General features: G+C 37.5%; 1 protein-coding gene across 1 annotated transcript in view; it reads right to left on the bottom strand.

The window, feature by feature from the left end:
- Positions 1-11,708: 11,708 nt before the first annotated feature.
- SYNDIG1L (synapse differentiation inducing 1 like) overlaps positions 11,709-12,753 on the bottom strand; it is a 1,157,860-nt gene continuing 1,156,815 nt past the window's right edge. The window contains exon 4 of the mRNA XM_044074628.1: positions 11,709-12,237. Coding sequence (XP_043930563.1) covers positions 12,079-12,237 — 159 coding nt within the window. The 3' untranslated portion in view covers positions 11,709-12,078. The remainder of the gene's footprint in view (positions 12,238-12,753) is intronic.

Raw genomic sequence — 12,753 nt, 5'->3', positions numbered from 1 at the left:
GTGGATATTCCAACAGCATGCAGGGATGTTTGGTAGCAACAGGCCACCATGAACAGGGCACATGCATCAACATCAATGCAAATATTTATAAAACAATAGGACATATGTCCCAACAAATATTTAAGGTTACACATACCCATGGAGGTGTGGAATTGCATGGTTTATGCACATATGGTAGGGTGTAGAAAAAACCTCGGTTAACATCTTATAATGACCTTTTAATCTACACTACATTCCCTGTGACTGCAAGTGTATATCCCCTGCCTGTATTATTACACTTGCCACCATACATTAGGCTGTGTCATGGGTTTGGCTAGTTCAATATATGACTGACCTATATCTGACATACTAACTGTCCAGGATGCAGATGTTACTGCTATATATTTCTTGTTTGCATTTATATTTCTTTATCTACATATCTGGGATGTTTTCACATGACATTTTCACTTCGATTTGTACAGAACCCTGCATTTCTTAACACACATTCACATTTCTGGTGAATAATTACATGCTACACGTGTGCCACGTTTACTTATTCATGCCAGCCAGTAACTGACTATTGTGGACTGTATATATGTTTCACAGCTACTAGCACTTCCATCACCCACTTTATATGGGACTGCATAACTCTGGATTGCCAGCACATTTTCAAACAGTACTGTTTGTATAATGCAAGGGTACAACAACATTTCAGACTCTGTGACACAGAAACACTCTGGGTTTTAGACCTTTATTAATGACATTGCACACTTTTCCACAGGCTCACTCCTTTATTTGTTTAACGGTGTTTATGGCAGACATGTTCAAGACATATTATACCTTTATTAATAGGTTAGAACAATCTTTTTTCAGGCTCACTCACTTATGTTATATGACAGTGCCTGCAGAGATATTATTCCAGACATATGTTACCTTTCTTAATGGGTTACTACACTCTTTTTCTGCCTCTCTGAGGTTTTTATCTGGCAGTACATGCAGAGGACTTATTCAGGCAATTCTATGGCCGTTTTATTGGACTACAACACTTGCTGTCATGCTCTCTCCCATATTTTATATAACAATACATGCAGAATAATCACTAACCTGCCTGATGACGCAGCCTTAGCAGCCTATCAGCATAGGCTTGCTGATTCGTAACATGGTCACCTGCAGCTGTAAAGTAAATGAAGGGATATTGAGACATACCTATCCGTTATACATACTCCATTATCAATTCTTACATACTGCATTCCATGGCTACATACTCAGTTGTGGGGCATTCTGCATCCCACAGGCCTCCTGTATCCACTGGTTCAGGCAGTCCTGCTTTTGTCTCTTCAGGTCTGCATGGTGGTGACGGACCTGCTCACCAGTCTGAGGAATGCCTGTGGCACTGGTGAGGTCACGAGCTAACCGGTTCCAAGCCTCTGCCTTGTAATCTGTCCCTTGGAACTGGCCCTGCAGGAGTCTTGACTCGTGATGGTGGACAAGGAGCCAAACCATGTATTTGGACTCCTTGATGCCCCGATGTTGCGCTCAGAAGCGTGACCCCTCTTCTGCACCTGCCATTCTGACTGCTAATGTGAGCTACAATCAGTTATGACGACTATTCCCGCCTATGGGACTTAAATATGCTGCATTTCCCGCACTTTTTTGTGATTGGCCATTTTGTAAAATTCTCGGCTGACTGCAGACCTGCTTAGTAATGGTTAAACTGCCATTCGTAAGTATATGAATGTTAATAGTGGCTTCTTCCCCTATGTTGTCATGGCTTAGTGGTTCTGTACTTGGATTATGATGCACAGGGTCCTGGGTTCGAACCTTGTCATTCTTTTATTTTAATACTGTCTAACAGGCTATGGGGTGTGGCTGCGTTTAAGCAACTTAGCTCTACATTGCTCCACGGTGCCCTGGTTGGCGCGGCACTCATGTCCGCGCAAACACATTGCACTGGGTAAAGTGCTTTTAACCTTTGGGCAACTCTATTGTGCTGGGTAAAGTGCTATTAAACTATAGCTAGGTAAAATGCTATTAAACTATGGGCACCTGTGTTTAGCTGTGTAAAGCATTGCTTAACAGCAGGCTATTATATATCTGGGTCCTTTAAAAATATTTAGTTTGTTCACTGATACATTGGCCATGTCACTGCTTTTAATAAAATTTTAATTATATATGTCTAGTATTATTTCAAATACTGATTTAAAACATAAATAAGAAGGGGAGTGGTGGGACTCGAACCATGAATGCCTTTTTTTTTGTGCACATGCTCTACCATTATGTTATTGCAATTTGGTGTAATTTGTATGAACATTCTTTCTTATGCTCTTCCATGTCAGAATTGCTAACTCTAGCTAAGCAATGGGCACACCCACGCACACACGCACAAATACGGGCAGCTATAGCGTGGATTTTAAAAAAAAATAATTATTAACTTTATATAAGTGTGATGGGGGGTTACAGTGTCAGGGAGTGTGGTGTTGGGTGCAAGTACATTTGAGCGAACTCACTCTTGTGTGTTGACATTATGCTTTTTAAAACCTTTCAGGGGCATGCGCATTTAGACTGCTCGGCAGTCGGACATGCCCCCTGCTTTCCAACTCAGTCCGTGTAAGAGTTACGGTTGAGTCAGCATGCCCTCATGAATATTCATGGCACGCTGACATCAAACCGTTCAACTGCAGCCTCCGAGTAAGACTTATTAAGTCTTACACGGAGGATTAGTGAATCCGGGCGGAAATGTTTTAAAACCTTGTACATAACATGGTTTTGGAATTATTGATGCAAATATGAACAAGCAATATTTGACACCTAGAGACATCAGTAGGAGTTAACTGCAGATGCACCTGGAGGCATCACCCGTATGTAATGAGTTGGAAAGTGAGAGTGCAAATGTTTGGAGTGTTAAACCTTTTTGAATCTGCTTTAAATAAAATGATCTTTCTCTGTAATGAAAACTACAGTGGTGCAGGTTTCAATCTGTCAACAAAATTATGGCTATGACAAAAGTAATCACTGAGGAAAATAGAAATTCATAGGGACAAAACTATATATCAGGGATACGAGTTCAATATTGGTGTTATTCAGTCAAAACATTAATAGAGTAACTGTTACAAGATTTGCATTAACGTAGATTTTTCTGAGGAATCAGTTGTATTTAATTTCAGTGTTTAACACTATTTAGTTGTAATAATCATTGCTCTGTAAAAAGTCAGAAATTCTAGATGATACAGAACAAAAGTTGGACAAGAATTTAGAACAGTTCAAAGGTCTGTGCAATGAGATTGTTGGCATCTGTATCAACTGTGTCCAGGAATGTGAGATGGAAACCCAGTTTAATAACTTATCACAAGAACAGCAACTTGGGCAATTAATAGGCTAATCTGGTTTATTACACTGCTACCCATATAATTTACAGGAAGGTCTCGGTGTGAGATACTGATACTTATTCAGCAATAAAAATATTGGAATTAGCACCCTTCCCCATTTGTATATGGGGTTGGGGTGTCACAGCATAGTGACTATCACTTAGAGCCAATGCGTACACTACCAAGTGGCTAGCCCTGCCTCTGGCATTCTGCCACACTACACATACACACACTAATAGGCATGCATACACTGCTGTGCCCTACTTAGTGTTTCTAATCCATCCAGTACATGTAGTATTTCACTTAGTACAGGGCAGAACTGCTAAACAAGGGTACTGTCCCACTGATACAAACATGTATATTTGGCTTTTGGCAAAGCATTAACCGCTCATATGCGATGGTGACAGAAAATAACTTGCAAACATTTAAAGAAGCTTTGCAGTGCTTCTTAAATTCTGAATAAATTTATGGAACATGCACACTGTTTGTTACATTCACTGAATTCAACAGGAAACATTTATAAAATACTGCATTCATTGTACATAACCCATCATGCATTCCTCTTGTTATATAATATCCTTTTATTTGTATTGCAGTGTAGTCTGCATACTTGGTTTCACGTAAAAATCTATTCCAGGCTGAGCAATAACTAGGATTAAATTAAATCTCAATTCTTAAAACTGAATGTCCAGTCATAACCAGCAGTAAAATATACATGTGTTTGGTTACAGATTTACAAAGAAAGCATTAGTGTCAGAAATTCAAACAGCACAGGCTGAAGGAGAGCATGTGACTTGTATCAGGCATATAATGAGAAGGAATAAATGTTTCGGCCTTAAAATTTTAGCAGATTTCACAAAATGATTTAAAATGTTCTGTAATTTGGAAATCTTTTTTTTCATAGATTTCCAGACACTTAATGGATAAATGCATGTTGCAGGAATACACTTTTTATAGGTATTTCAGTCACAGTTTTTTAAAGCAGTGAAAACACTCTGTAGGTCTATGTGCTCTGCACTCAAAGAAGAAAATAGATTGTCTGGACAGGATTTCATAAGTTATTTAAACATATACTGACTTGTCAACATATCTGTACTACACAAATGCACAGGTAAAGAAATACACATGCTTGTCAAAACCTGAACAACTCCATTTAAAAGAGAGAAATGATGCTGCACTTAGGTTGCTGACTGACAGTTTTATGCCAAACTATTTGCATTTCTGTGAATAATGCTGAGACAATGGGACTGCACTTGTATAATTATTTTATTTGATTCACTTTTGCCGTTTAGAACAGTTCCTCCCTTTTCCCCTTCTAACCCGAAATCCCAGGACTCGTTTTCAAACACAAGATTAATGTCTTTTTTTCTGAGGCCTGAATACTGTTGAACCACATGAATATTTAATAAAATGCAATCTCATGTAGTATTTTATTTCTTACTCAAATAAGATTCTCATGTCTTATTTTAATTACATTTCGGTGGTTGCTAGCACCTACTGGTCAGAATATTTAAGTGCTGGTAAGAGATAATGTCTGTGCCACTTTCACAGATGGTGATATGTTAGAAAAGGTTTGCTTTTCACCAGCAAAGTCATATAATAAGCCCATTGAAAGGCATATATTAATCATCTGCAAATAAATGATTCTATTTTGTTTTGAGAACACTATATCATTTTAAAATTGACATTGCTGTAAGGAATTTGTGCTTATCTCAATTAATTTCCTTGATAAAGAACTCTAAAACAAAAATGCGAGACAAGGCAATCAGAAGGATCATATTGTTCTACCATTGTATGACTCAACAGGGTCCCTCATTCATACAGGAACCAACTCTGCTGGTACACATTATGGCATATGGACCAAAACATAAGACTGCAGTCCTATACAGAAATGCTCAACAAAACCTATTTAGTAAATATTTCCACAAGACCTTAAATCTTGCTTTTTTTTCAAGCAGATGCATGAATACATCCAAATTTCTTAAGCTTCATTATCTTTAGGCAATCTGGAAACATTTGATAATATTTCCATAAATGATCTTCAGCATAGTAGAGTTAATAATGAATGCTGGCACCTGAAAATTGGTTAACATATGAGTAAAATAAGACCATCTTCTCATTGCCTGTTGGGGAAATCTGAATAATACAAGACTCAATAATGTCATATTAAAAAAAAACATACTTTTGCAGGATTGTGATATGTTGGTGAGTGACATTGTTTTGTCAAGGATCATCATGTAATCTTCTCTGTGCCAATTTGATTACATAGAATTTATATTTTCCATTTTAGTGGTACAAGGAAAGGATGTTTACATGAATTCCCCAAACATGCAAGCCATCCTGGTTTATAGCGTAAACAGTTCACATCAGGGTACCTTCTTCTCTCCCATCTACTGTATGATACCAGGCAATAACTAAAGCATATAGCAACATCTTTCAGGTGTGATATGTTGGTAAATCCACTCTCTGCAACGCCAAACATAGGAGACCCCAGTCTACCAAAATGCATGGGCATGTAGTGTACACCCAAGCTACTCAATAACAATTTAGTGTTGATGATTAAATATAGGAGGGGCTAATGAGATTCATCTTGTAATCAAGGGTTTGAATCCTCCAGGCTCCATTTCCCTACTGTGTGAATGTAAGCAAGTCACATAACAGACAGTACTGCTGGGTCACCATTGAAAAGAGGCATCTGGGCCTTGTGAATTTAATGGCTTTACAGAGGAATAAAAAACACATTGCTTATGCAGGTCATTATGCCATATGGAGAATAAATATATGTGCTGTGCATCATAAACGTAGCACACACATGAGCAGGGCTGGCAGAGAAATTCAGGAAGCACTGTAGACAGAATGTAAATGGCATCTATCAGCTGTTAGCTTTCAATGTCTGTACATTACAGAGCATATTACTACCACAAGGCATTTTGTTCAGTGTAACCCATATTACCCTGGCACCACGTTGATTGTTAGACCTTCCACAGGGGACATTTGCATTTAACTATAAATCGAAATTTGGCATAAAGCTAGTCTTGCCTCTGTACTTCTGCCAGATTCAAGAATCACCTTGACACTTACCTGGATAAGGTGTAGGGGCTGCTTCAATATCCTACTTACTTATATATGCCAGAAACAGGTTACTGTACTAAAAGCAAAAATTACACTACAGATACCAGAGATAGTGTCTCTTGGTCACAAATCATTATCTACTTGGCCATACCTGACTCAAATGTTCCATGCAGAACTTTTATGAATCTCACATAGTGCATTCTCATGATAGAAACCAAGTCAGAGCAAATTTTGCTGCCTTTTCAATTTTGTTGCTTTCATTACTTCAACTTTAAAATGACAACATTCAAATACAAATGAACATACCTCAGTACCAGTGTTAAAATTTATATTATCCAAGGATCATGTGGTCACATGGGTGTGCCATTGCTAAACATTATATCATCCAAGAGTCATGTGGTCACATGGGTGTGCCATTGTAAATGTTACATCATACAAGGGTCATGTGGTCACATGGGTGTGCCATTGTTAAACGTTATATCATCCATTGGTCATGTGGTCACATGGGTGTGCCATTGTTAAACATTATATCATCCATTGGTCATGTGGTCACATGGGTGTGCCATTGTTAAACATTATATCATCCAAGGGTCATGTGGTCACATGGGTGAACATTTTTATGACTAACTGAAAAATAAGATGAAGGAATAACATTATGGGTAAAGGAAAAAAGTTCATAACTCATTACCCTCTAAGATCACATAAGACACTTTATTGTGTACACTCTTTCTCATGCTTTGTCATTTATTGATACCTTTTAACATGGGTTTGGTTAGATACATATCGACAATTTAATAACATTGCAGAACTGAGTTCATGAAAACGTTTTATTTCTTTTCAATTTGTACATCATCATAGCTTTCTCTCTCTCTTTCTTTCTGTCTCCTTGTGTGTGTGTGTGTGTGTGTGTGTGTGTGTGTGTGTGTGTGTGTGTGTGTGTGTGTGTGTGTGTGTGTGTGTGTGTGTGTGCATGTCGGTGTGTCTTTGTGTGATTTCCGGTCAATATTTTTAAATGTAATAAAACAAAAATAATTTCATGCAACAGGCGGTTTTCAAATTTAAAGGAAGATCATTTAAAAATGATTCCCTACACACATAACGTTGGGGCTGTGCACTCTGTCCTCCCATTACTTAAAGTTTATTGGCCACTTTCAGAAGCATCTTTGTTTTTCATTTAATTTTGTTTCTAAATATACTCCTCCTGTTAAAGTTGCAAGTGATTTTGCAAAAAAATAAAGGCTATACTGTGTTATTCAATTTTTTTAAGTTTCACTGTTTATTCAAACTTCATTATAACCACACCCACAGAATGCTGTCATAATAGGTAACGCATACTGCTTTATATACATATCAAAAGCATTCTGGGTAATTACAATCAACTTACTTGTTTAAAAGCTTCTTACTAAGATCGCGGTATCAGTTCAAATGAAGCTGGTCCATTGAAAGCTCTATCGTTGTAAACAAATTCAAATAAGTGCCAAATACGTTCCACACAGAGGACTGAAGTTAGAAATATATCACCACTTTTGTTACAAAGTGCTTTTGTCCAACAATAGGTAGTACTTCATCAGACTTCTTATTGGAAAAAAGTGCTTAGCTTAATAAAAGTTATTTATTACTGATGTCTGGTGTCTCTGCATAACATATTTGTTTTTTAGTTATTTTTTTTTTTTGTTATTGCACTTAGTTTGCTCCTGTGCATTGACTTAGGTACCGGAGCATTGTGGGTTCAGTGTTCATGATGTCATGGCAGGGATTTTCAGTTCCAAAAAAAAAATTCAGTATGCCATCCTTATCAATGGGATAAAATGAAAAAACATCATATTTTCACATCAAAAAACTGTATAATTTGGCATTGTATAGATACCACTCAACCTATTTGCTCAAGATTTCTGGATAAAGACAAAACTAATGGGGGAGAGTGGAATGGATAAAAGCCCAGAATCAGATACAATTTTAAAATGTTACTCTGTTTCACTTTAAACAGTAATAGAGCAACATATTTTGCATTCAACATGAATTTTCTAAACAAGAAGTATGACATTCTAATGTCTGGCATCATTTATTGACTGTAATCTTTAGGGATTTACTTGAAAATCAAAAACTTTATGAGGAATGGGTACAAAAATCTGAAACAAAATGAGGGAGAGTTGACAGGCATGATTGGGTATGGAAAGGAGATTCTACCCAAAATCAAGTGCCTCCTGCATATACTTACTCCAGAAAATGACCAATATACTTTAAAAGGCTTCCCAGCATGCCACAGGTTTAATCTTTAAATAAAAAGGACAGGAATCATACATCAATGATTATATATAAGCACGGAATCTTGTTCACTCTGACAGCTGGTTCCCTCATAGAATATGTTTAGATTAGCAGAAAATTATTGCAGACCACCAGGACCTCATGGTCAGTACCAGATCCCTCCCCATCAAAATCCAACAACCTTCTACCATCTTGAAATGTCATTTTTTAAGGAAAATAACAAACATGTTTAGTCAAAAGTAAATCAATAAAAAACAACAAACATCAGAAATATCCCTGACTCAAATACATCACTAAATACGACATAATAATAATTATAACAGATACAAAAAATTAAGGCTTGTGACACAAATCAAAGAAAAGTATAACAGCAGTAAAAGCATGGAAACCTCAGATTTGCATTACCTGATCAGGAACAGTAAATGACGTAAAGTATAATCTCCAGACAAAAGTGAAAGCAAAAATCGTAGAAATAGGAGAGGAAACAATATTGGAAGGCAGGAAGTAGATAACACAGAAGGAATCACACAGACACACACGCACGCATGCACACGCACGCACACGCACACACATGCATGCACACACACACGCATGCACACACACACACACACACACACACACACACGCAGAAGCACGCACACAAGCATGCGCACACGCGCATACACACGCACACGCACACACACGCACATACACACACACGCACACACACAGAAGTACTCTTATAGGCATTGTTTGAACAAAGAGGTAAATCTGAAAATAGGGAACACAAAAGAATAGCAAGGCTTAAGTACAAACGCATATTAAAATAGCAACAAAACTACATTAAAATTACCATAGAAAGTGAATTAAATAAATGGTCAAGGAAGCTTTGTGTAAACAAACTTAAAGAAAATGATTGGGGAGCCTTACTGAATATCTATCTCTGTCTGCCTATCTCTCTAAGTGTCTTGGGAACTGCCAACAAAATTATCACTCTTGTGAATATGTCTGAGGCTGTAACAGTCATGCTACTGGTAATAGTTTGATATGTGGTTTCCAGGTTTTGGTGCTGCCACTAAACTGATAGCTCCAGTGAATATGTTTGAGGCTGTGTCACCTGTAAAACAGGACACATGCCTGTGTACCACTGTGCTACTAATATTTAAGCTCCCCTCATCTAGACTCATTCACCTAGTGGTACTTAATTATAATTATGCAGAATAGATAACAATTGCTTTTTACTCTAAGTCACAGTCAGTTTAAATATGCTGCTTAGTTCCATATAATAGATAGGATTTCTTGAAGCAATGATCCTATCACTCATAAATTTATTGTTATTGTGACTATCTCAGGCAAACATTATTCTTATTGTATACTGAGAATGAATGATTTTTTGTTGATGGCAGGCCAACTCCAAGGGTCCATACTTATCTCAGAAAGTTAACTGTATATGAAGCACTGCTGTTGAAGCGTTGTGTAGTGCTGGCACCTGTTTATGATTGGAACTGAGTAATAGTGCACAACGATTTGAAAGAAGGGTCCCTCAACAGACTCAGAAAATTTCATGACAGAATTCCACAGTTAAAATGTTACAATCATGCATAAGAATTAATTAGTTAAAATGGGCAGAAGAACTACTTTACATTAAAACACTCTTCCAAATATATAATTATTATGTATAAACTACTAAATGTAAAATTCAGGCAAAAAGAATACCGAAGCTCATTTTATTAAATGCAATAAGGCACTTGAGTTTGCACGGTACGATATTACAACATGCCGAGTGATTGTAAGATATCTGACCTTCAGGGTCTTGCCTCACAATACCCCTGGGTTTGTGATAATATACGTTCCATGCATGCCCCTTCATGCCATGTGGCCATGAGTATATCTATGTACTATAAGTACTATACATATGGAACAATATACATATATTTTACATGGTATACCAATTACTTACACACACACACACATACACACACACACACACACACACACACACACACACACACACACACACACACACACACACACACACACACACACACACACACACACACACACACACACACACGTGCACGCGCGTGCGCGCGAGCACGCACGTGCACACATATGTGCGTGCATGCATGCATATCTGCAGATGTGTATATATAGACACACACAAGTAAAGTGAAAAAGAGAGAACTAGAGTAAGGTAGAGAAAAAAATGCATGTAAGTGCATGTTGTAGTTTCAGTTGAAATGGAAACTTACAAAACAAGTCATAATAAGTAGAAAATGTGGGCCAGTTATACACGTCTGCTTGTCTGTCCTCTTCCACTTGTTATCCTTCCTCATAGGTAACATCCAATACAGCTGCCACAGGCAGTCTAAAAACATGAAGTTATAAACATATACATAATTTGTAGTTCATTGTGTAAACTCTGTAGATTTCCGCTTCCAAGAATGAAGTGGTGTATAATTTATTACACACTTTTCTTAACTCCAAATACAGTAAATGCCTTTTCTGCACCATATGCATGGTACCGAACACTTTAAAACACTCATAAATGAAACACATAAACATGTAAAAAAGAACCTGAAGAAAATGAGCAAACAAGTCAATGTTATGGCAATTTGCTGTGCTGTCCTTAGTAGTTTTCCGGCTCTTCCATTTCCAGCCAATGATTCTACAGCCTGCCAGTGGATGTGGGATACTGAGTGAATGCTTCACAGAGGCTGCTTTTCCATGATCAGCTGGTAAGAGGTAAGGAAATGTTAGGTTATTTGCTCCCTTATTTCTTGAGAAATGGATGTCATCAGCTTTGCAAACTGTGAGACCGCCAGATAACTCTTGGGATCACATACTAGACTTTGTGCTTAAATGTAAATTTGGAAAGTGGGCAACGTATTGTGCTGCTGCCGGAAAAAGTCACTGAAAAGACTGTTTTGTCAGCTAAGAAAGGGGTTCTCTGACTGTTTTTGTGATGTTAAGCACTACAATACCATAAGGCTGAATATACTTTATTCTCAGTGTAAAGTTTGGTTAATACACAGCTTTAGTATCTTAATTATTATTTTTTTTGTCATTAATATCTTTCCGAATCCCTTTTCTTAGCTCTGTCGCTTTGTTGTTAGAGACCATAAGAGCATTCCTTGTTATTAATATACTGTGACCATTCCCACTGTAATGTACTCCCTGTTTTTTAGCTATGTTCAAGTTACATGGGCACCATGGGACTCAGTTTTTTCTCTGTTATTGCCTTCCTCTTGGGGTGAAAATAAGATTTGTTGAAGGTTTTCCAGTGCTGAAGATTTCTCTATATCAAATTAGTCAAATGTAAGGCTGCAGCAACATGCTGCTTGCCAATGCTGCCTTTCCCAGAGAGACAGTGTTGAAAATTCGTACTCTGCAGTGTAAACTGATGCAACAACAAATGCTATACATGTACTCCTTTTGACAGATAAGCAATTAGGGCCACAATAACGCCAACATAAACTCCAGTTCCAATAGTGATGGACAGAGCAGCCAGGAACAAAGCTCGTCTTGAGGAAACACTTGCTTGATGGAAATCTCCTTTCGTGACAGCCTTGCTGGTCTGTAACAGAAAAAAAGGATATAAAATGAAATCAGGAAGTGATACAAGTAATGTGCAGTAAGGAAAAATCATTTTCTTATAGATCTGCCAAATTAAAGTTAAAAAGAAAGAAAAGAAAAGAAAAAAAGGAGGGATATAGATGAAAGAATTAACAAAGGAATGAAAGAAGTTGGATAAATAGAAAGTATGGTCCTGTGTTCGGATTCATAAAACTTATATTGGGTATATATACTAACCAGCCCTACAAATATCAAAGCTGTCACCCATGTTGTATTAAATTATTCAGATATCAATGAGCGTAGGAATATTGCTCTTCTCACTCAATCATCATATGAATGAAGTGTCATTTGAAACGAGAGTAGAATGACGCTCCAAAGGCACTCTGTCCTGTGAGTGAATCAGCAACTCCTCCTCATTGAATTATTCAATCAGTGAACATGCCCCCCCAACCTACCCAGAGGTGCTATCATCTTAGAGTTGCTATAACTGTTAGTGGTTCTGGATATCTTCCCTTCC

This window comes from Protopterus annectens, chromosome 6.part0, assembly GCF_019279795.1.
Source record: "Protopterus annectens isolate FY-2018-M chromosome 6.part0, PAN1.0, whole genome shotgun sequence".
Taxonomy (NCBI): domain Eukaryota; kingdom Metazoa; phylum Chordata; order Ceratodontiformes; family Protopteridae; genus Protopterus; species Protopterus annectens.
The sequence above is the reverse complement of the archived record's forward strand: the minus strand, read 5'-3'. Positions and strand labels throughout refer to the sequence as shown.